General features: G+C 41.1%; 1 protein-coding gene across 2 annotated transcripts in view; it reads right to left on the bottom strand.

Annotated features, from left to right (window-relative positions):
* Nucleotides 1-18,545: 18,545 nt before the first annotated feature.
* The window catches only part of LOC137292146 (trafficking protein particle complex subunit 13-like), a 176,475-nt gene continuing 168,662 nt past the window's right edge, over nt 18,546-26,358 (bottom strand). For both annotated transcript variants that reach the window (XM_067823686.1, XM_067823687.1), the window contains exons 7-11: nt 23,442-23,572; nt 22,203-22,404; nt 21,797-21,897; nt 20,353-20,506; nt 18,546-19,953 (exon numbers count right to left, since the gene is read on the bottom strand). In XM_067823686.1, coding sequence (XP_067679787.1) covers nt 19,852-19,953; nt 20,353-20,506; nt 21,797-21,897; nt 22,203-22,404; nt 23,442-23,572 — 690 coding nt within the window. In that variant the 3' untranslated portion in view covers nt 18,546-19,851. The remainder of the gene's footprint in view (nt 19,954-20,352; nt 20,507-21,796; nt 21,898-22,202; nt 22,405-23,441; nt 23,573-26,358) is intronic.

Below are 26,358 nucleotides of genomic sequence, written 5' to 3'. Positions count from 1 at the left end.
AAATCACATTTGATATCTCATATCAGATCACACATATTTTATTTGATATTTGTCAACTACCTTTCCCTGAGATAGGGAATATTGAGTTTGACTTATTGTTCCCATATCAAGGCATAACTGATTGTGATTACACTGCCATTTAGGAAGTGATCAGATGTAATGTATGTCATATTTGGGATTACACTTTCTTAGTAAAGTACAAATTCTACTACTTTTTTGGTTGAGTCCCACCTGGGACTTGAACCTGCACCCTAATCGCCAGCACACAAAGTCAGCTGTCTAGACGGATCAGCCACTGCGACTTCCTTACTTTTCTTTCTTGCAGGTTGTGCCTGAAATGTATCAATATCAATCATTAGGATCAATTGTATTTCACATGTTTTTGTTTATTTTTTGTTGTTGTTATCAAATGCCACACTCAACAATATCTAAGCTATATGGAGAGGTATAGTAATACATAATGTCATGTTTACCATTCTTTTGTTTATCTCACATTATGTGATTAATGTTAATAATGTTATAAAATTTACTGAAAATGAACAAGAGTAGAGAAACACATTCAGTGCAAAAGCCACAGATACTAATCCATATTTATTGACATGTTCATGTACCATGACTGGCTTAGCTATGGATGTGAAAAAATACATTTTAGGTACAAGGACATACTATTCAAAAACTGACTCTTCCTTAAATGTATATTGTTCATTATATACAACAACAACAACAAAAAAAAAAAGAAAGTGGGAACATCACAGAATTTGATAGTCATATATATACATAAACTGAATCATGGTGAAGTCATTTATACTCTTAGATAAATGTAAGTTTTTGTGCGCTTAATGGTCACTTTAAATATAATTCAATATTCGTTGAGTTTGAGTGAAAAGAAACATTGTCAAAAACAGCAAAAAACAAGGGTGTTGAAACACACCAGCACCAAGTTTGATTCAAACTCCCAAACACAACAGCCTAGTGCATGAAGAAGACAGACTTCCTTACAATGCACAGGTATTGGCAACAGGGCACTGGCAGTATATTTAGTGATAACATTTTTCTATCTCAACCTATATAATGTGTTGACTAAAGAAGAATGACTATTAATCATACATGTCCATGATAGTCCTGGCTGAAAAATGTGTTCCAAATAAAGCATGATTTGTACATTACAAACCTTAGTACAAAAATACATGAGCATGATGATTACTGTTGACTTCTGCACTCCAAATAAGTTTAGCAAGCCTTAACTTACATAGCATGTGCATGTTGATGCTGCTGCACAACTTACAGTGTTGGACACTGACAAAAATGTGTCTATGATCCAATGCACCAGCCTACAGAAAAAGTCCGTTTGTCCTGCTGGATTGCTGGATTCAAATATCATTGCTTCCAAAAAGGAGGACTCTAAAAATACTTTACATCTAACCTATACACTTGTTGTTCTCCCAAATTATTGATGTTTTATATCTTGGAAAAGTGGTAATCAGCATCATGTCACAACTACAATGAAACAAGGGTCATCAGAAGCTGACATATTCCCCTGGCCCCCAAATATTTAAAAGAATAGTTACAGGGGGTATGGTAGGTGAGCTGGCTAAGGTGCCAGGCTAGTGACCCAGCGAGGTTGAGGTGTCAGGATCGAGCCCAACTGTGATCGGGTGTAAAGAACCTTGAAGTCAACTTTGTGTGCAGACTATTTGTGTTGCAGACCTCTAATGTACAGTGCACAACCCACAAATCCGTTGGCATATGACCAGATGGTGGCCAAATGGATACTGGCAAACTCCAGTACAGCAACATGCAGTGAACTTGGACTAAGTACTGTGACTATGTGTCCCAGTGTGCTGTTCAGATTGACATCCAGTGATCGAGGGAAACAATACCAGTGCCTTGGGCATGTACTAATGTGTGGATATGTGTGCTATATAAATATCCTATATCATGTCATGTCATGTCATATATCATATCATATCATATATCATATCATATATCATATCGTATCGTATCGTATCGTATCGTATCGCATCATATCATATCGCATCATACCGTATCGTATCATATCATATCATATCATATCATATCATATCATATCATATCTCACTTAAGGTTAAAAGTATAAATTATATCTGTAATCAGCAAAGTCACCATTTCAAGATCTGTATCATATATGTGTCAAGATCTGTTGAAAGATATGAAATGGTTTTTGAGTTGTGCTACCATGGTTTACTGACAGATATTTAGAAGTTTTTTGAGTTCTGCTCCGGAAACGAAACACACCTATAACTTTTGAGAAACTTTTTGTCCTAAATGTTTCCACGGAAACCGAGATAATAATAAATCACAAGAGTCATAAGAAGATGACATATCCCCCCAGCCCCCACATATTTGAAAGGACAAATCATCTGACAGTTACTTAATGACTTTTTAGACTACGTTTGAATTGTTTCCATGGAAATCAAGAAAAATATAAACGCCATATATCTGTAAACAGAGAGGCACCACTTCAAGGTCCTCCATTTGATAACTCACACAAACCTGTAAACAGCAAAAGGCACCGCTTTACATTCTGACTGTCAAAAAAAAAATTTTGCAGAAAAATACTCAACGGTTTTTGAGTTCTGCTCCAGGAACGAACCCACTGCACCATTTGACTAAGACCAAAACGTTTCATAGAAAACCAAAAAAAATGCCAAAAATCTGTCACTAGCAACAGGCACAACCATAGGTTGAGATTACTGTATCTATCAATTTTGGTCTAAAATTATGAAACGTTTTTTGATTTATGCTCCGGAAACGAACTCCACCCTTCCCTTCTGAGACAAAGTCTGAATTGTATCCAGGAAAAAAAATGACAAAAATCTGTAAATAGCTAAAGGCACCACCAAAATGTATTTTTGGTATATCTACCACTTTTACTGTATAATATTGAACAGTTTTTGAGTTATGCTCTGGGAAGAAAATCATTATGGACAACCAGACGGACAGACAGATGAGATGTCGACTATAAAAGGCAACTGAATGATACTTCAATACTTTCTCCTGTCCAACATATCCATAAAGAGGAGATTTGTTGCACTGAAATAGCTGTTAGAGACAAATTAGGTCTATTATAACCCTCAGGTAACACTATTTCAAAAATGCTTTGCAAAATGTATTTCTGCATTAATGAAGAATCTTTTATAATCAAACAGATACCATGGGATTTCACTCATTTGTCACAAAAGAAGGGGGGCATGTGATAGTTCCAAGCAAAGGCATATTTCGAATATCGAATAATGTTTAAACCTAAAAACTGGTAACTACACAACTTCCTGTTCAGTAATGGTCAGTTGTTTGCCTTCCTATACTGACACATCAGAGTCTACTACATTAAAGGAATAGGATTTTGATACTCATGACCTCATGTGATTGAGATTTAAAATTGCTTCAACAAACCCACATTTCACACATTAGTCAGTTTTTAAAAAAAATGAAGAAAACTTAAGGAGTTTATTGGTTACTCTTCTCAAAGTGAAAAAAAAAACCCTCAGAAATACAAATCTAATGAATAAGGGTAAGTGAGTCATTAAATTTGATATTGAGACACAGCCTGGACCAGAAGACTTACTAAACATGGTATGTACCTACATGTCCAGTTGTGACAGCATCTAAAAGGTGGTAGAGGATATCAGTGCAAAATGAGGGTGCTTGATTACATACTGTCAACATTAGCCTAACTTGGATGTGAAGGCTTCTGATTATGCTGATTGTGCAAAGATACACCTCCCCTGTCACAACAAGTCTTTCTACAAGTTGAAAATGGTGTCAATATCATGTTAAATGTCAAATAGGAAATTAACAGCCATGAGACTACATACTTGTTTGAAAGTCAAAAATGAAAAAAGTGTTTTTTAAAAAGAAAACCATGTCTATTCATATGCCAAAAGGGTCAAACAGAATGAATGAATCATATGCAACATTGTTTAGTTCAATCAAAAGGGTTTGTGGCATGTTGTGCCAACAACAGTGAACACATTTCATACTCACAATACTCACATCTTGTGACTTTACACTGAAAAGATTAACTCAGACACCCAAATAGTGGCAGAGGTGACTTTATCCTAATTTGTTGTCAAATTTATCGGTTCTATGAATTTAGAAACCAGGTAACAATGACTCGACAATGTGGGCTCTTGTCACTGATAGACCACAAAACAAAGCTGTGTTCAAATCTGGGCCACAAAACAATCCATTCCATTTAAAGTAACTATAGCTTCACGCCCAGTACTATGAAATCTGTCACTATTTGCCAAATGGTATCCATGGTAAAATATCAACAGGAAAGCATAAAAGTATGAATTATTAAAGTGTGTACTTGCCTTTACAGGTTGCTTAAAACTGAAGTGTTTTCCCACTAACTTCCACAGCAACATTATGTTTCATTGAAAAATATCCTTTCTTAACAGGCTGTTAACATGTTGCTGAAAAGTTATCACCATATTTTAGCAGTATTTACGAAAATATTCCGTGCAATAAGATTTAGTCATGGTACTTACTGAGCTATTCACCAATATGGCCTGTCAGTTCACTGCTGCTGATCATGTTTTTATATAAGATGGCAGAAGAGAATCATGGCAGTACAAATAGGTGTTTCCTCACAATTTACTCTATCGCCATTTCAGAATTCCTTGTCTCATTTGTGAATTAATGTATGTTTGTATCATGATACAGTAACCTCTGATATTTGATTGTGTGACTAGTTGATTGATTTTTGCGCTAGACTGATAGGGAATGGAGCAATTAATCACTTTTGTTAACATGCACTATTATGTATGATATAGATTGCTATTATGTTGATTGTGTGATATTGCCCTGACTAAGGTGAAAACATTTATGCAGTTCATAACTTTTTCTTTAATTTTCCTCTTATGTTACATCGCACAAGATTCTTGAGCTGTCCTCTAGTGTTGTGAAAAACACTGCAAACAAAACAGAAATTGTTAATTCAATGCCCCGAACTGTGCACACTGATACTGATATACTGGCGATAACTGTTAGGAAGCAGTTACTATTTGACAGCCATACAGGCATGGAATGACCATCTCAATTTTGCTGTGTCCACTGTCAACAATGGTCACCCGAAGTTTCAATCTGAAACACTCTAAACAACCTTGAACTTGGGGTCAAATCATGGATGGGTGGAGTCAATACAATGTGCAGATTGTGGACCAAAAGAAATGTCAGTAAAGTTCAGCGTCTTTCATCTGATCTTTAATGAAAGCTATCACAAGTCACCCTGAAGAAATTGAGCCCAGACAGAACAGCCCATTTACACAAAACACTGTATTCTCCTCTTCCATTATATGCCGGGAGGATAATAATGAATAATTTTTCTCTGATGATACATCTGTATATCCGAAATGGGATCCCAAACTTTCGACTCCAGAAAACCGTTAGCAAAACCCACTCAAACCCATCAATTCGTCGAGCAAATGACGTTAGTGCCACATCAGGTTTTGCATGTGCAATCGTTCATGTGATCTTTGCATCGAAGTTTTCCTCATTTGCACATGTTTGCATTGGCCTCAAGAAGTGAAACAAGAGTCATCAGAAGATGACATATCCATCCGGCCCCAACATGTTTGAAAGGACAAATAATCTGAGAGTTACTCATTGTTTTTATAGACTAAGTTTGAATTGTTTCCATGGAAATCATGAAAATTATAAATGCCATAGATCTGTAACCAGCAAAGTCACAATTTCAAGACATGTCTGATATATCTCCCAAGATCTGTTGAAAGATATGAAATGGTTTTCGAGTTGAGCCCTGGTAACAAAGCCCACCCTTCCATTTTGAGAGAAGTTTGAGAGTTCTGTTCTGGAAATAAAACACACCTTTCACTTTTCAGGCAAGGTCCAAAGTGTTTCCATGATCACAAGATCCTATACATAGCAAAAGGTACCACTATAGGTTCTGATTGATATATCTACCAAGTTTTGCAGAAAAAACACTGAACGGTTTTTCAGTTCTGCTCCGGAAATGAATACCATCCCCCCCATTTCGAGACTAAGTCTGAAATGTTTCCAAGGAAACCGAGAAAATAATACATCACAAGATCCTGTACATGACAAAAGGCACCACTTCAGGCTCTGACTGATATATCTACCAAGTTTTGCAGAAAAATACCACATGGTTTTTGAGTTCTGTTCCGGAAACGAAGCCCACCCAATCATAAAACTAACACCAAAATGTTCCATGTAAAAAAAAAAAAAATATAAATGCCAAAAATCTGTAAATAGCAAAAGGCACAACCATTGGCTGAGATTACCATATCTATCAAGTTTGGTCTAAAAATATTGAATGGTTTCTGAGTTATGTTTCGGAAACAAAATGATTACGGATGGACGGACAGACGAGGCGTCAACTATATCCCCCCACATTACATGACGGGGGGATAAAAAACACCTTTAAACCACAGTTCTAACGATATTTTAAATGGCACGACTGTGCAACATGAATGTGCCGTTGGCATGTGAAAAGCGAGAAGATCAGTTATTGACGTCGCAAGAGCAATGGGATGCAGATATCGTACTGTGTATGACTTGAGAGGTCATCTACAAAAAAACTGGCACCGCTTCTGATTGCAAAAGGTCAGGTTGTCCATGTGTGACGACACAAGCAGAAGACCGTCAGATCATCCTATGTCACCTACGTGACAGATTTCTGCTGGCTACATGAACCAGGGCTGAGATGTTAAGAGGTCGACTGTCCTCACGAACCATTTGGAATCATATGCAGGCAGCCAGTCTCCATTCTCAACCTCCATATTGTGACTTGACATTCTGTATACCCATGTTTTGGAAAGGAGGTGTAGCCTAATGGAACTGATTGTGGCACTGTCAGTGTATTGAGTACATCACTCAGTTCTCAGCGATGAAATAATAACAATTTAATCACCTTACCATCTCTTGTTCTTTCATAGTGCCCTAAAGAAAGAATATTTCGTTTTTGACTCAGCATGCTTAAAAACTTCTCTCCACACATTCTGCAGAAGTCATCAGACTAGAAAAGAAGCAACTAAATATTAGAAATTAGTTGTAATTACTGCATGGATACAAAATTTCAAGAACACAAAATTCTTACACAAAATCATCAAATCACAAATGTCAGATGATTCGGTCAGCACTGAAGGCTGTACACAATGCAGGCCCAGCCCTTGTCGGAACTTAAGGCCTGGTAGACGAGGTCTTAACCTCCGACAGGGTCTTAAGTTCCGACTGGTCCTTTTCTCAAATCGTAGGGGAAAATGAAGATGCTTTTCATGTCCTACCAGTCTCTTGGGGTGCCTGGGGCTGGATGGATCTCCCCTGAGCACCTGCCACCACCTGTCATCTGCCCGCTGACTGTTCGCCATGAAGCGCCGAAAGTGCGGAAAGTGGTGACTGAAAAGAGAGAGAGAGTGAATGAAATATTTGGTCTACAGAGGTCTGTACAGGCTCCAAGTGATCAGGGGAATGGTCTGCACCAGCCACAATCAACCATGAGGGGCCAGGTAGGGGGCAAGACTTCAACCGGAGCTTAAGACCTTGTCGGAACTTAAGGCCTGGTAGACGAGGTCTTAACCTCCGACAGGGTCTTAAGTTCCGACTGGTCCTTTTCTCAAATCGTAGGGGAAAATGAAGATGCTTTTCATGTCCTACCAGTCTCTTGGGGTGCCTGGGGCTGGATGGATCTCCCCTGAGCACCTGCCACCACCTGTCATCTGCCCGCTGACTGTTCGCCATGAAGCGCCGAGAGTGCGGAAAGGGGTGACTGAAAAGAGAGGGAGAGTGAATGAAATATTTGGTCTACAGAGGTCTGTACAGGCTCCAAGTGATCAGGGGAATGGTCTGCACCAGCCACAATCAACCATGAGGGGCCAGGTAGGGGGCAAGACTTCAACCGGAGCTTAAGACCTTGTCGGAACTTAAGGCCTGGTAGACGAGGTCTTAACCTCCGACAGGGTCTTAAGTTCCGACTGGTCCTTTTCTGAAAAGGTAGGGCAAAATGAAGATGCTTTTCATGTCCTACCAGTCTCTTGGGGTGCCTGGGGCTGGATGGATCTCCCCTGAGCACCTGCCACCACCTGTCATCTGCCCGCTGACTGTTCGCCATGAAGCGCCGAGAGTGCGGAAAGTGGTGACTGAAAAGAGAGAGAGAGTGAATGAAATATTTGGTCTACAGAGGTCTGTACAGGCTCCAAGTGATCAGGGGAATGGTCTGCACCAGCCACAATCAACCATGAGGGGCCAGGTAGGGGGCAAGACTTCAACCAGGACTGAAGACCTTTTCAGAGTTAAAATATTTAAATATTTAAACTCAAACAGGGTCTTAAGTTCCGACTGGTCCTTTTCTGAAAAGGTAGGGCAAAATGAAGATGCTTTTCATGTCCTACCAGTCTCTTGGGGTGCCTGGGGCTGGATGGATCTCCCCTGAGCACCTGCCACCACCTGTCATCTGCCCGCTGACTGTTCGCCATGAAGCGCCGAAAGTGCGGAAAGTGGTGACTGAAAAGAGAGAGAGAGTGAATGAAATATTTGGTCTACAGAGGTCTGTACAGGCTCCAAGTGATCAGGGGAATGGTCTGCACCAGCCACAATCAACCATGAGGGGCCAGGTAGGGGGCAAGACTTCAACCGGAGCTTAAGACCTTGTCGGAACTTAAGGCCTGGTAGACGAGGTCTTAACCTCCGACAGGGTCTTAAGTTCCGACTGGTCCTTTTCTCAAATCGTAGGGGAAAATGAAGATGCTTTTCATGTCCTACCAGTCTCTTGGGGTGCCTGGGGCTGGATGGATCTCCCCTGAGCACCTGCCACCACCTGTCATCTGCCCGCTGACTGTTCGCCATGAAACGCCGAGAGTGCGGAAAGTGGTGACTGAAAAGAGAGAGAGAGTGAATGAAATATTTGGTCTACAGAGGTCTGTACAGGCTCCAAGTGATCAGGGGAATGGTCTGCACCAGCCACAATCAACCATGAGGGGCCAGGTAGGGGGCAAGACTTCAACCGGAGCTTAAGACCTTGTCGGAACTTAAGGCCTGGTAGACGAGGTCTTAACCTCCGACAGGGTCTTAAGTTCCGACTGGTCCTTTTCTCAAATCGTAGGGGAAAATGAAGATGCTTTTCATGTCCTACCAGTCTCTTGGGGTGCCTGGGGCTGGATGGATCTCCCCTGAGCACCTGCCACCACCTGTCATCTGCCCGCTGACTGTTCGCCATGAAGCGCCGAGAGTGCGGAAAGGGGTGACTGAAAAGAGAGGGAGAGTGAATGAAATATTTGGTCTACAGAGGTCTGTACAGGCTCCAAGTGATCAGGGGAATGGTCTGCACCAGCCACAATCAACCATGAGGGGCCAGGTAGGGGGCAAGACTTCAACCGGAGCTTAAGACCTTGTCGGAACTTAAGGCCTGGTAGACGAGGTCTTAACCTCCGACAGGGTCTTAAGTTCCGACTGGTCCTTTTCTCAAATCGTAGGGGAAAATGAAGATGCTTTTCATGTCCTACCAGTCTCTTGGGGTGCCTGGGGCTGGATGGATCTCCCCTGAGCACCTGCCACCACCTGTCATCTGCCCGCTGACTGTTCGCCATGAAGCGCCGAAAGTGCGGAAAGTGGTGACTGAAAAGAGAGAGAGAGTGAATGAAATATTTGGTCTACAGAGGTCTGTACAGGCTCCAAGTGATCAGGGGAATGGTCTGCACCAGCCACAATCAACCATGAGGGGCCAGGTAGGGGGCAAGACTTCAACCGGAGCTTAAGACCTTGTCGGAACTTAAGGCCTGGTAGACGAGGTCTTAACCTCCGACAGGGTCTTAAGTTCCGACTGGTCCTTTTCTCAAATCGTAGGGGAAAATGAAGATGCTTTTCATGTCCTACCAGTCTCTTGGGGTGCCTGGGGCTGGATGGATCTCCCCTGAGCACCTGCCACCACCTGTCATCTGCCCGCTGACTGTTCGCCATGAAGCGCCGAGAGTGCGGAAAGGGGTGACTGAAAAGAGAGGGAGAGTGAATGAAATATTTGGTCTACAGAGGTCTGTACAGGCTCCAAGTGATCAGGGGAATGGTCTGCACCAGCCACAATCAACCATGAGGGGCCAGGTAGGGGGCAAGACTTCAACCGGAGCTTAAGACCTTGTCGGAACTTAAGGCCTGGTAGATGAGGTCTTAACCTCCGACAGGGTCTTAAGTTCCGACTGGTCCTTTTCTGAAAAGGTAGGGCAAAATGAAGATGCTTTTCATGTCCTACCAGTCTCTTGGGGTGCCTGGGGCTGGATGGATCTCCCCTGAGCACCTGCCACCACCTGTCATCTGCCCGCTGACTGTTCGCCATGAAGCGCCGAGAGTGCGGAAAGTGGTGACTGAAAAGAGAGAGAGAGTGAATGAAATATTTGGTCTACAGAGGTCTGTACAGGCTCCAAGTGATCAGGGGAATGGTCTGCACCAGCCACAATCAACCATGAGGGGCCAGGTAGGGGGCAAGACTTCAACCAGGACTGAAGACCTTTTCAGAGTTAAAATATTTAAATATTTAAACTCAAACAGGGTCTTAAGTTCCGACTGGTCCTTTTCTGAAAAGGTAGGGCAAAATGAAGATGCTTTTCATGTCCTACCAGTCTCTTGGGGTGCCTGGGGCTGGATGGATCTCCCCTGAGCACCTGCCACCACCTGTCATCTGCCCGCTGACTGTTCGCCATGAAGCGCCGAAAGTGCGGAAAGTGGTGACTGAAAAGAGAGAGAGAGTGAATGAAATATTTGGTCTACAGAGGTCTGTACAGGCTCCAAGTGATCAGGGGAATGGTCTGCACCAGCCACAATCAACCATGAGGGGCCAGGTAGGGGGCAAGACTTCAACCGGAGCTTAAGACCTTGTCGGAACTTAAGGCCTGGTAGATGAGGTCTTAACCTCCGACAGGGTCTTAAGTTCCGACTGGTCCTTTTCTCAAATCGTAGGGGAAAATGAAGATGCTTTTCATGTCCTACCAGTCTCTTGGGGTGCCTGGGGCTGGATGGATCTCCCCTGAGCACCTGCCACCACCTGTCATCTGCCCGCTGACTGTTCGCCATGAAGCGCCGAGAGTGCGGAAAGTGGTGACTGAAAAGAGAGAGAGAGTGAATGAAATATTTGGTCTACAGAGGTCTGTACAGGCTCCAAGTGATCAGGGGAATGGTCTGCACCAGCCACAATCAACCATGAGGGGCCAGGTAGGGGGCAAGACTTCAACCGGAGCTTAAGACCTTGTCGGAACTTAAGGCCTGGTAGACGAGGTCTTAACCTCCGACAGGGTCTTAAGTTCCGACTGGTCCTTTTCTCAAATCGTAGGGGAAAATGAAGATGCTTTTCATGTCCTACCAGTCTCTTGGGGTGCCTGGGGCTGGATGGATCTCCCCTGAGCACCTGCCACCACCTGTCATCTGCCCGCTGACTGTTCGCCATGAAGCGCCGAGAGTGCGGAAAGGGGTGACTGAAAAGAGAGGGAGAGTGAATGAAATATTTGGTCTACAGAGGTCTGTACAGGCTCCAAGTGATCAGGGGAATGGTCTGCACCAGCCACAATCAACCATGAGGGGCCAGGTAGGGGGCAAGACTTCAACCGGAGCTTAAGACCTTGTCGGAACTTAAGGCCTGGTAGACGAGGTCTTAACCTCCGACAGGGTCTTAAGTTCCGACTGGTCCTTTTCTCAAATCGTAGGGGAAAATGAAGATGCTTTTCATGTCCTACCAGTCTCTTGGGGTGCCTGGGGCTGGATGGATCTCCCCTGAGCACCTGCCACCACCTGTCATCTGCCCGCTGACTGTTCGCCATGAAGCGCCGAGAGTGCGGAAAGTGGTGACTGAAAAGAGAGAGAGAGTGAATGAAATATTTGGTCTACAGAGGTCTGTACAGGCTCCAAGTGATCAGGGGAATGGTCTGCACCAGCCACAATCAACCATGAGGGGCCAGGTAGGGGGCAAGACTTCAACCGGAGCTTAAGACCTTTTCAGAGTTAAAATATTTAAATATTTAAACTCAAACAGGGTCTTAAGTTCCGACTGGTCCTTTTCTGAAAAGGTAGGGCAAAATGAAGATGCTTTTCATGTCCTACCAGTCTCTTGGGGTGCCTGGGGCTGGATGGATCTCCCCTGAGCACCTGCCACCACCTGTCATCTGCCCGCTGACTGTTCGCCATGAAGCGCCGAGAGTGCGGAAAGTGGTGACTGAAATGGGAGAGAGAGTGAATGAAATATTTGGTCTACAGAAGGCTGTATAGGCTCCAAGTGATCAGGGATTACCAAGATTGTCAAGAAGGGATAAAAATAATTCCATAAATACTATGAAATTGTTGATATTTAAGTGATTTCCAGTTATGAAAGAAATATAAATGACATTTAAGAGTGAATAGGTGTGCTGTCTTTAACAACAACCTCTACACAATGGTATTCTAGAGAGAACTGGCCTCTTGCACACATATTAACTGGTGAAGGTTTTGGTATAGTGGTTATTTTTTATGCTTTATATTTAATTTGGCTTCATACCAGAAACTATTACACTTTAAAAGAATTTATCTGTCCACTTCACTTACAAGACCAAAATTGCAGAAGAATGAGTTGTCATTCTAGGAAAAATTGGGGATATATATATTTCCTTTTATTTTTCAAAATGTGAACTAGCACATAGCGTGAGTAGCACTGCTTCGGCCTGGGTAACCTGCCTTACATCAGTGCACTATCAGAGTTGACCCACTTTTGACATGCGCGGAAATAGCCTAATTAGGTGTGGCAATATGCATCGCATAAGTATTACGTCGGCTGACAATATATTTTACTGTGTATGGAAGGATTGCAATGAACAGTTAGGACTGGGCTGAGACATGGCATAGTCTAATGTCAGCCAGTGGATGTTTTCGAGATGGCTTTGGAAATCGCTTCAGCTCAGCCAATGCTACCTGTAGGAAGCTGCGTCTAAAAAAATCAAAAGCACATCATATTGAATAAACGGCACATATACTAAATACTTACACATATCTCGTATGCATCTTGTGGTTGAGACATTGCATAACGCAAAGAGGCCTGTCATTGAGACATGTATTCTATCCTTAGTTCAACAGAAACCTTTGTCGCCCATATGTGACGTAGCACATAAGCCCCGCCCACTAATGATTATTCATGTTCAATCGGGACTTAAGACCTGTCGGGGTTTAAGGGCCGCACATACGTGCTATTGAACTGGCTAATTCAGGGCACGGCGGCACCTACGTTAAAACACCACCTGTCAATCGCTATACATTTGTTTTGCATATTTACAAGTGTTTTGTTCTTAAACCATGGTGTTCAGGAAAACAATGATACAGGTTCAAGTGACATATTTCTCTATATCATGTGATGTGACAGATGCGCACGAGTGAGTGAGTATGATTTTACACCGCCTTTATCAATATTCCAGAAAGGAATCACGGAGGGCAACACAAGATATTGGCTTCATACATTGTTCCCATGTGGGGAATCGAACCCGGGTGTTCGGCGTGACGAGCGAACGCTTTAACCTCTAGACTACCCCATCTCCCAGAACCAGAGGAATACACACAACATTGCCCACGGTTTTGTGCAACTGGAGTGCTGCCTTTATTTACTAGAACGTACATGCAGATAAGCCAAGTTCTACAACGTTAAAGAATACATTTATCTCACTTCTTCACATATATCAATGCCAGCACAATCACAGAAATGTTCACGAAGGCCTGAGTAGTTTGCACAGCTGCATTAATGCAGGTAAACACATGCGGGAAGACGGCTACAGTGGGGCAGATGTTTAAGGAGTAGAACGCTGTCAGGTAGCCGGCCAGTTTTAGTCCCTCCTTCCAGTTCCTTACTGGATACAGACGTCTGAAACACGACCCACTTAGTGAGTACATAACGGATTCATATTGTATTCGTTTTTAGGCCATCCTCCCATGTACATCGTTAAACATTAATATCATAGTGAAGGTTACAATGATAACACATTTCGGAGAGACAAAGAATATTTAACATATTTTGTTACATTTAGAATAATTCGTGATTTTTATTGCATACTTGTAACGTAATGAGTGAGTGAGTTTAATTTCACGCTGCACACAGCAGTATTCCAGCTACATGGCGGCGGTCTGTAAATAATCCAGTCTGGACCTGACAATCCAGTGATAAACAGCATGAGCATCAGTCTGCGCAAACTGGAAACGGACGATGTGTCAACCAAGTCAGCGAGCCCGACCACCCTGTCCCGTTAGTCGCCTCCTACGACAAGCGCGGACATTCACTGGGTTAGTGTGTAGCGGGGTTAGCTGAAAAAGTGGATAGTATATATTTACTCAGTATCAGGTTATAGTGTGTGAGAAGGTGATACAAGCTGTAGAGTATCTCTGACTATCCAATAAAGTTCCATTGTTCATTCATTACCTTAACAAGCAGAGATATCAACATATTCTCGCATCGCAGTCCCTGAACCTTTCAAATGTACCCTTTTTTCGACCTCCCATTGAGACGAACCAGCGTTCATTTGATGAACATTTCAGTGCTACACTAGCTGTACAAGAATGCTATATACTTACTCTATGATGTTTCTAACCATGTAGCACAGTCCGATGTCGCAGGCGACACTAGTGATGAAATGCCGTCGAGCTCTCCCCAACCAAAGGCTGTAAAAGAAGGGCGCAAGTAGTAGCTCCGTCACAAGGATTATTATCACCACGGCACCATAGAACTTCCGATTGGTCATATTTAGACCGTCTGTAGAGGGAGGAGTCGGCGACTGAAGTGGGGAAATGCAAAAATTAAATGTAGTTTTTTTTATGATGGTTAAAGTTTCAAAATGATTGTTGCTGAACACTACCATCTACAATTTGCCAGCTGTGTATGTAAATAATCGACACACAATCCAGTGACTGAGATCATGAGTATCGACCTTAACACCTGGTATTTGCATCAGTCACGGCAGCGAGTCTGACCACCAGACCCCGTTGCCTCGTAGGACAACCATGTGTTGCTGAAGATAAATTCTAACCCGGACCGTCACGGGTTGACAACAAATATATCCAAACAGGGCGACCTTACTGTGAACAGTATAAGCGCTCCGGTTGTGAATAGTTCATGTACTCTTTAAACGATTATGATGGTTTGTCAGACTCTTTCCTGTCTTTGCTATGTTCTGTCAGCATTGACACATGACAGTATGGCGTCACTAAATAATATCTTTTATCAAATACCTCACAAAGATGTTAGGCCTATTGCAACAGTGTAACAGCTAGACCTGGCCCAGATGATATGGGTTAACCATGCATGTTGAATGGATAATCACATAGTTTGGACAGGAAATTGGAGTTACGTCCCTTAGTGTGTCGTCTGCTCGTCTGTTCGGCATTCCAGCGACAATGTCTTCCAACAAGGTAAAAAATGTTTTGCTTCCACTTTTGTTTGGTAACACTTCACAGTGTTAAGTCACGGTATTTGATAACAATGTTATCACACAATATGGTATTTAGTGTATACCACAACACACATCTGCAGCCCAGCCCACTGGTCCAGTCAGTGTTATAAAAATATGAATTGGAATTGGGTAAACAAAGATGCTACGACTACACTAGGTAATGACACAGTATAACACAATCGAACATTCAACGATCGTGAAGGTATAAAGACAAATTCTCGGATACCCATAAATCTGCCCAGTATAAACAGATCCCAAAATGAAGTAAATAATAATAACTAACGCATATATTTGATATGTTGATTTGTGACAAGCTTTTCACAACCTTGCGGATTTCGGGCAAGAATGGGGCGACCAAAGGTTGATTGATTCTACAGCTTAAGATCCCAGAAGGGTGGATCAATGCTTAAGGTGTAGACCAACGGCTTGTCTTTTTCTTGTGGGAAAATTTAGTTACCGCAGTCACAAAGCTTAAATATTGTTAAGGGCGACTTAAAAAGGAAAGCAAACAAACAAACAAAAACCTCAAGATTTTCACTCATGTCTGGAAAGTTACATTCATAGAACTACCACAATTTGGTTATAACATTTATCTAGTACGCGATCAATCACTACTTGGCATGCACTGAATTATTTTAAATATGTTGCTGGACATCACCCTACTACAAATCGAGTATATGGTATTAAACCAGAAACTGAAATGAAAGCATGGTTAAGGTAAGTTTGAAACGTATTTCAATGAACGTTTCATCTTAAACATAATCATATAAAGATTTCCAATTTGTACCCGTTTACACTGTACTAGTAAATATGTTACATGGGCAACAAACCTGCATCGCTATCGAAATCAAGAGTGGAGTAGATACTATGTTTACCTTGTGAAAACAGAAAAGAGGAGAAAACTAGCGAAGCGATGAGTTTGGATTTCAGGCCACGTCGTACTCTGAACAACTATGAGCAAACTTGCTAGATAAAGACATGAATGGGCGTGTCCTGGTATCTAGCTCCGTGTCGGAGAAAGATCTGCTTCCGACAGACATGCGAGACAGTTAACTTAAACCAGGCCAAACTGACACGAGACGTAGGTCTTACAGCCAGGAATTCGAAGAATAGATATACAACGACCGTGATATATGTTAAACATACGCCACATACAATGTATCAGGTGTTTCCTCTGTAATATCGAGAAGACAATCAATTCCTTTGAGTGTATTTCCGGATTCAACCTCTTGATGGTCGAGGTATATGTAAATTTCTCTAAATGTGCATTATCTTACCTGCATGTAAAATACTTTAATTTCTTTGGTCAGTGACGCTTTGGCAAGTTCCCATGCCATGACTCCTTGGAGGATGTATAAATGTCTATAAATTTACAATGTAACCTATATAGACGCGTCTATGATATCCTGGTTCGGAGTCATCTTCAGCAACACTGACATGGGTATAATACGCTTTAAATATCGTTGATTGTCACGGAGAACATATTGTTCCGTTGCATGGATTCGGATCGTGATGTCGCTATCAGACAAACTGTGGTATTAGTATCCGGCACCGAAGAAACTGGAACCGTTACTGAAGATGCTGACAACAAAAGACAATTCTTTATGTGCATTTCTTTCCTTAAATTTGATAATTGTTGTATTTCAGGAATGCATGGACTGAAGAAAATTCCTACATTCCACAAACTGTATACAGTTTTGTCACTGTCGTGTGTACACACAACTGGACCTATGGGTTAGGCCATGGCCCACATGTGCGTACAATTAAATACTACCTTCTCTCTGTTGAAAAAAACACCTGTTTACTAAAAGTGTTCTACTGACTCCAAAAACATTACTAGCGAAGTATTATATATGATGGGACAGTGTTGCAGAGAGCTCACCTTGTCGTGGAGATTGCTGGCGATGGGTGTGACGATATTTGAAGAACGTGGGCTACGCTTGACCTGTAAGGTCAGTTCGACTAATGTGAAGGTAGTGGTTCAGTTGAAATTGGATTTTCGTGGCGTTCAAGATTATTCCACTTACAGAAAGACGTGTATGCGCATGCGCTTGTGTGTGTCTGCCTTTTTGTCTAAATTTATGCGTATTTGTGAGCTAGTTCATGTATAAATATGCCGTCCTAGTTTTGACATTCTTTATTCTAGTGACTGTCAGCCGTCGTTGCTAAATAGGGTAACACGTCCACCTATGCATTTAGGCGTGATGTGGCCAGTGGACCAACCACCTGGTTTCCGCTCTGGAATATGGAGTGAGTGAGTCAGTATGGTTTTTACACTGCATTTGGAAACATTCCAGTAATGTCACGGCAGGGGACATCAGAAGTAGGCCTCACAGATTGTTCTCATGTGGTAAATCGAAAAACCGGGTCGGCGTGACGAGAGGCTTCCGCGCCACCCCTTGAGGATGCAAGAACGCATTTTGACGAATAAAAAATTCATGTCAGTGTAAACATAACATATTCAAAACTGCCCTACATTAAATGAAATTTCAAGTCCTGAAAAACTAACTCCTCAAATATGAAAGCACCCTTATTGGTGTCCCAATGTGTCAGTCACTGGTAAGGGGACGTGAAATGAGGTCTAATATCTAGTTCAGGATGATTGATAGTCATGTGCATGGATGCATTGGTCTGGGCTTGTACTATTTGAATTGAAGACCATTTTAAAGCTCAAACACACTGAGATGGGGCAAATTAACATAAAATACCCACTCATACTTCTGTAAGTCAACCACACCTTTCATCTGCCTAGTGCTGAGAACCAGGCAAGGTAACAAAAAGTTTCTTTTTACATCTTTTGGTTTTGCACACCTGGAAATAAAAAAAAAGCACTGGTCTTCCTCTATCAAGGCTGGTTTGCTTAATCCACTACATCATGGAGGCTGTTGCTTTGTCCTGTGATGAATCTACAGGTTTATCTTGTTAGCTTGTTTGATCATAAATGGGGTATAAATACTGATATGAATGTCCATATTGAAAATATCATTGTAATATCACTACATATCACACTTCATCCCACTTTGAACATCACACGCAAGCCATACCTGAAAATTAACAAATATACCCATGAAGGAAAAAGCAAAACAAGTCTGATCCGCATTGCTGTTTTTATTCAATCATGTGTTGTACATAAGCTCACAACTGTTCACATGGCAGCCTTGGAAGGAGACAATATATACATACACATCTATGTACAGTAGTTCATATACACCATATATCCTTCACATCTGCTTGCTTCAACATGCTTGTCAACCACTTGTTTGCATTTTTAACTCAGCATAAAACATCTATACCTGAAGTGCATAACAGTCACTTTAGTTAAAACCTTTCTTCTTCATCCATCTTCTGCATCCGCCTGCAATCATCCTCACCATTATGACACAAATACCAGTGAAACAGTGAACTTGCAGGAAATACATGTGAGAAAACAGTGCGAAGTCAGCATGTTTGCTTTGCTGTTTGGAATTACTTGGATAGGGTGTCTTATTATTTTCTTATACATACAATATACATTACATTTCATATGAGGAAAGAATTAAAACAACCCAAAAATGGATGTTTCTGCAAAGTCTGCTGCACATTTCAGCGATGCTAAAATATAAATGAGGAAGGGAGATAACTCTTTGACTTTTTCACTTCATGTATCCTCTTTGAAATGAACAGGCATTGTAAAAGTTACAAAACATGTCCTAAAGCTACCTAACACATTATTTAATACAATTTAGTATCACCTTACACATTGCTGGTAGAGAAAGAAATACTTAAGTATCCTTTACTTGAAAACAGCATTTTGTACAAATTTACAAATCAGACACTTTCATGAATATGACAAGAGGGTTACAAAACAGCCAAGCCAAAGAAATCCCTTTTTGTGTCTGTGCTGGTTTGAGTCTGCTCTGTTATCACAGACTACAGTACCCAACACTTTAAATATTGCACTTTGCCGCTGACTACGCTGATGTAGGGCTATTTTGCTCAGTGCATATCTTACTCTGTCTTGTAAGCATTGATGAAAGTCGTGATATTTACAACCAGTATACCACAACAATTTGATCAGATTACTGATCAATTTTACATTGTGGCCAAACAAGTTACTGAAATGTGTGTTTGTTCAATTTAAGCAGTGATACCCGATGGCAGTGTATTATTAGTGCAGGTAACACCTACAAGCATTCAATTACATTCTGTTGTCACCTGGACACTGAAGACTGATGATCCCATTAAAAGACTGAGTAGCACAACACTTTACGATATTGAGGATAATCAGACAGAACACACCCAGACAAACATATCTTAAATTAAAGGTGTACAATAGCTTTTAAACCTAAACTTTCATGTAACAATGGCAAATTTTGCATTGCTGTTTTCACACACATGAAGAGTTGGTTCTGAGCATCTATCTTAGTGATGCATCGTCAACAACAAACACCTGAGCTATCTCGTCATGTTCATAGGTGCGCTTCAAGAAGTTGTCTGTAAGTCGCAGGCCTGATATTGTCTGGAAAATATAATAACACCACAATAAATTAATTATTACAAACTTTGGCTTTAAGTTTGGTTGGAGGCACTTTATTTGCATTGTTTATAAAATACATTCTTAAACCAACAAGAGTGAAATCCCTATTTGGAAGTGGGAGTTAGTATAAGCTTGTTGTTTAATGGCGCACTCAGCAGTATTCCAGCTATATAGTGGCAGTCTGTTAATAATAAAGTCTGAACCAGACAATCCAGTGATCAACAGTAAGAGCATCAATCAAGACATCAATCTGACCACACATTTGCCTCTTGTGACAATCATGGTCAATATAAGTATAGCTAGAGCAATGGAGATGGGAAAGGATGCACAGAAAGTGAGAGTAACTGGACTCCTGAAATGGTGAGGGGTTGCTGAGTTTACCTGGAGTCCGGGAATGGTGGCCAACATGGTGAGAGGGATGTCCATGCTGTCGTTCTGCTGCAGCTTCCCCAGCTGTTTCCCTGAGATGCCACACCACATGAGTCCTGTAACACCCTGGTTCTGGAGAGCCAGCGTCAGGTCCATTGTCCTCTCACTGAAACAGTACCACACAGCATCCTCAACCTGACATATACAAAGTCTCACATACTATTGCTGAATTGAACCTTATCTCTATGTCTAGTCTGTGTCACAGTCCCTGAACCACATTATTTCCCAACTGCCAAACCTTCTGGAGAGCCAGCATCAGGTCTATTGTCCTCTCACTGAAACAGTGCCACACAGCATCCTCAACCTGACAAACACAAAGTCTCATATACTGTTGCTGAATTGAGCCTTATCCCTATGTCTAGTCTGTGTCACAGTCCCTGAACCACATTATTTCCCAACTGCCAAACCTTCTGGAGAGCCAGCGTCAGGTCCATTGCCCTCTCACTGAAACAGTGCCACACAGCATCCTCAACCTGACATAGACAAAGTCTCACGTACTGTTGCTGAATTGAACCTTATCCCTATGTCTAGTCTGTATCACAGTCCCTGAACCACATTATTTCCCAACTGCCAAACCTTCTCTGCAATGCAAACGCACAAAATAACACAAGTGTAGATTTCCTTAGGTTCAGAATCTCTGGTTTCACTTGACATGGGTTTGTTTGTTACTATCAAAATTATCTATACTCAGAGACAATGCATTAGCCTACCCAGTGTCATATATAGCCTGTCTTTATTGCTTGATCCTCACAGATGATATTATCTGCTGATCCAGAGTAAAGGATGTGATAACAAAATCTGTCCAACAATTCTGAATGATCTGTAATTTCTTGAAACAAAACATATATAAATAGTTTACTGAGAAAACATCTGATCAAAAACATACTTCTTCAATGATGTCTTAATTTTGAAACTGATTATTCAGAAAGCTATAAAACTAATCACAAAATGGTGAGATAATGCCTAGTTAGTTACAATGAAAGAAACACTGTAGGGCAGCCCTTAGGTGGACAAATAAATAAATACCATATCATGTATCCAATGAGTTATGCTATTAAGAAATGTGTATCAACATTATTAAAAATGGCTTCTAACATGTTGTCTTCAGACCTAATCAAAGTTGAAAAAGGTACATAGGGTAAATTGAAGGCATTTTATGAAATTATAATGTCAGTAAACATGTTTTCATGTCTTTTCAAAGAATTAGATGATGTACTCAACATCAGGTACATTTGGTGACGTAAAGAGATGAAATGCATGAAGCTAAATATGTATATTTTATTTATTATAACAAAGCCTTAAAACAGACATATCTCAGTGATTGTCCAAACACTGTTGCACTCCATTGCAGATGTGATGAATCTGTATGACAGTGCAGGAAGCTGTAGATACCCACCAACAGTTTGTGATCCTGCAGGTGAGAGCAAAGGTCCCCTCCAGTGCCACAGTGTCGGGAACTGACTCCACTGTCAACCGAATGTCTCCAAACCCAGGTGCCTGAAGAGGAGAGGTATTCCATACACATTACATGCTCACAAATATTACTGTTAGTCTGAAGAACACAAGTCACATTTTTGTATTCTAACAGAGCATATTGGACTCCATGAATTTTCTCAACCTCAAAGCTCTCAAGTTCCTACCATACGCTGGAACTGACTGTAGTGAGAATCTAGCTCTGTGCCCTTCACAAGCTGCTCTCACAATCCTTCATTTTAGGGAGAATCTAGCTCAGAGCCCTTCACAACCTGCTCTCACAATCCCTCATGTTAGGGAGAATCTAGCTCAATGACCCAAGTTCCTACCACTCTCTGGAGCTGGCTGGTCTGCAGTCGCCCCTTCTCCCCAAGATTGGTCTTCCAAACAATGTCAAGTTTGCCAATGTTGGTGACTCCCTTCAGCACCTTGTTCTCTGAGTACAGCTCAGGCCGTGGTGACAGACAGTACAGGTACTGACGGGTGTCCATCTGGTTCAAGTAGTTGGCCTTGCCAAACACCTGCTTCATCCTGGAAGTAACAGCAGATATAATACAGGTGGAGAAATGTACAATTTGTCAGAGCAGAAATAGGGATCCAAATGTCAGCTGACATGTTGTTAAAAAGGAGTGTAAACATTGTTTCTATGGGCCCATAGAACTACAGTGCTTGCATGCTGCTCCCTTCGTAATACAGGAGTAACACAGGGTTCACAGCTTTTGAACAAACACTACTTGCTAACTTTACATTGTAAACATGATGTTAATGCACTGTTCTTACTATCTTAAGTGATGAGCTGATGTCTACTTATTGTTCACTTAATCCTATTTTTGTCGTCAGTAAGTGTTAACAAGTGTTCATTCATTTTTCACACTGTTAAAAATGTATTAGGGTGTTCTCAAATTGGACAAACTGGTTACTCAGTGTTAACAAAGTGTTACTGTTTATTTGTGGTCTTCACTTACTGTTTACGTAATGTTTCACTAGTGTTTATGTACTGTTAATACATAGTTCACTAGTATTTATCTAGCACTCAAATAGTCTTCATGTGAGTGAGTGAGGGAGTTTAGACTTATGCCGCACTCAGCGATATTCCAGCCATATGGCGGCGATCTGTAAATAATAGAGTCTGGACCAGACAATCCAGTGATCAACAACATGAGCATCGATCTGCCTAAATGGGAAGTGATGACATGTGTCTGACCACCCGATCCCGTAATCACCTCTTACAACAAGCACAGTCGCCTTTTATGGCAAGCATAGGTTGCTGAAGGCCTATTCTATCTCAGATCTTTACATGTCTGGTCTCCATGTTGCATACAGCATGTATATAGTATTCCACTAGTGTTTATGTACTGTTATCACATAGTCCACAAGTATTTATCTAGCATTCACATGGTCTTCATGTTGCATACAGTATGTATATAGTATTCCAATAGTGTTTAGGTTCCATATTGTGTTAACAAAGTATTCCCAGAGTGCTTGAACCAACATATAGCTGAAAAATTGCTGGTTGGTTTAATAACAAACCAACCAAAATAGTGCTTGAGCCTGTGTTGTACACCTACCCTGTGTCTGGACTGACTGAGTTGAGTTCCTTCACATGGTACTGCGGTGACGGCTCCAGACTGACATGATCCATGTAGATCGGTCCAGGTGTGATGTTCTGGATCTGAGCCTCCAAGTAAACCTCGTCAGACTACAGGTACATAAAACTCAGTGGTCACATTAAGCATGCTCGTTATCGCAATTCTACATTTACATTTGCGGATACCTTTTCGCATACAGATCTGATTCATTTCCGTTAAAGACATTGTATGCATGAAGGTGAAGAAGTAACAATTAGAATGAAGAAGAGTTCCAAACTAAAGCAAGTAAGCAAGCATTGAAAGCATCAAATACTTATAAAGGTGATCATTTACTCTCCATTTTACCAGAGAGATGAGTCACGTACTTCTACTTTAAAATACAGTTTGCATTAATTGAATTTAATTAACAATGACAAGATTTAGAAATATATGTTAGCGATAATCATTAACATGGACACTGTTCTGGGGATGTTGACAAAACTAACATGTCATTTGACACTAGTTTAGTTTGAGCCATCTGGTAGAACCCATGTGAGTTTAGTTTTATGTCATTTTTAGCAATATTCCAGCTATACATGGAAGGGGACAACAGAAATGGAGAACCTACCTGTAATATCAGTATATATTGACATTTTAAACTGCTGTAAATACTGTTTGGAGAAAGATGCTTCAACCAGAAGTTTTTGCATGACCTTGCAAATAATGACTGAGCTTTGTTGCTGTTGTTTCCTAGAAGGTTTGGTCTCTAATCCATTGCTTACTTCAAATAAAAAAATCATTACCTTGACCTTACACAAGAATTGCACTTGTTTAACCTTGACTTCAAAGATGACCTTGACCTTTGACAAATATTGTTGGCTTTAAATACACATGCAAGTATACAGTTCCCTGTGTGTAGGGAGATAAACAAGTGATTGGTTTCATGATTAAAGGTTGCACATATTGCACATCATGAACCTTGTCAACAAGCCTGACAACCAAATCATTTTGTTGCTGTCAATGAAAGTAAGTAATATTGGCAGATAGGACGCATGGTAATACTGGCATACTGATATATCGCAATACACTTCAAATGATTCATATTGCAATATTTTTTCTGAAAAACAGTATATTGGGTAAAGGACATATGGGAGTTTTTGTGATAATCTTTATGGTTTAAATTAAAATCTACACAGACCTTCATTCACAATGAATGTTTTCTTTTGTTATTAAATCCTGACAAAACAGCATACTGTACTATAAATTGTATAAAAGAGAAAATAGAACTAGAAAATTGAATTTTGAGACTGCCGTTATCAGAACCACAACATATAGCTTTAGGGACTAAAATAGGGTTGACATGTAAAATTAGTGTCACTAATTAGTGTCAAACATTTACATTCTCAATATATTGCAATATATATTGCAATATGACTACCTGATTCGTGATATATTGCAATACAATTTATTTGCCAGTACACAGCCCTATTGGCTAAACAATTTCTGAGACATTATTAAATGATACCTTGAAATTAACTACTTCAACAGTACATATACAGTGGTATAAAATACTTTGAAGGTGTCTGCATATTTATAAAATGAAACACATTCACAGAATATAAACAATGGCAGAAAGAAAGATTGATAGTCATTAAATGTCCCTTGTATATAAACTGCTTTAACAGAATATAAACAAAGGCAGAAACAACTTGACAGTCATTAAATGACTCTTATATAAAAACTACTTTAACAGAATATATACAAAGGCAGAAAGATACATTGAAAGATATTAAAAGACCTTCGTAAATGAACTGCTATACTGGTATATATGCAATGGAAGAGAGGTAGCTGGCTGGTAGTGAGAGAAGGAAGAGGCTGGATGTAGCATGTGACTGCAATGGAAGAGAGGTAGCTGGCTGGTAGTGAGAGAAAGAAGAGGCTGGATGTAGCATGTAACTGCAATGGAAGAGAGGTAGCTGGCTGGTAGTGAGAGAAGGAAGAGGCTGGATGTAGCATGTAACTGCAATGGAAGAGAGGTAGCTGGCTGGTAGTGTGAGAAGGAAGAGGCTGGATGTAGCATGTAACTGCAATGGAAGAGAGGTAGCTGGCTGGTAGTGTGAGAAGGAAGAGGCTGGATGTAGCATGTAACTGCAATGGAAGAGAGGTAACTGGTTGGTAGTGAGAGAAGGAAGAGGCTGGATGTAGCATGTGACTGCAATGGAAGAGAGGTAGCTGGCTGGTAGTGAGATAAGGAAGAGGCTGGATGTAGCATGTAACTGCAATGGAAGAGAGGTAGCTGGCTGGTAGTGTGAGAAGGAAGAGGCTGGATGTAGCATGTAACTGCAATGGAATGAGGTAAGAAGCATACACATGTTGTTCATGCTCAGGGTAAGATCTCACACCAAGTCAGCCAGACATCAGCAGTAGGTGATGTGACATTCACATGCTTTGATTCTGTCTCCAGTGAAAAACATGTGAAAGGTTAATAGATTTGAATAGTATGGTCTGAAAAGCAGGTAGGAGTTTCTAGGTATTGAACAATAACATATCAGGTCAACATAAGCTACCCTTGAAAAATTACTTTTGGAATTCTACCACCCAAGAAACTGATTTTCTGTGATAGGCTTCCGTGTACTCTTGGGATAATTGTCCTGAGGTGAGTTTCCCTGAGGACCAGTTTTTCCATTTGAGCACTTATCATAGGGACACTTTTCTACCTGGTCCTCAATACTGCTGGAGTGCATTGGTATCAATGGTACACCGTGCTAACATGCTAACTGATATTGAGAGAAATACAACAAATATGTATTAAATACAACTAACATTTGACAAATATATGCTCAAGCCTACAACTTAACACATTAGTAGAACTGTGCTATGTTGAGTGAATCTGTCACAGTTTCTATGAGAGTGATCT

The sequence above is a fragment of the Haliotis asinina genome, chromosome 7, assembly GCF_037392515.1.
Source record: "Haliotis asinina isolate JCU_RB_2024 chromosome 7, JCU_Hal_asi_v2, whole genome shotgun sequence".
Taxonomy (NCBI): Eukaryota; Metazoa; Mollusca; class Gastropoda; order Lepetellida; family Haliotidae; genus Haliotis; species Haliotis asinina.
The sequence above is the reverse complement of the archived record's forward strand: the minus strand, read 5'-3'. Positions and strand labels throughout refer to the sequence as shown.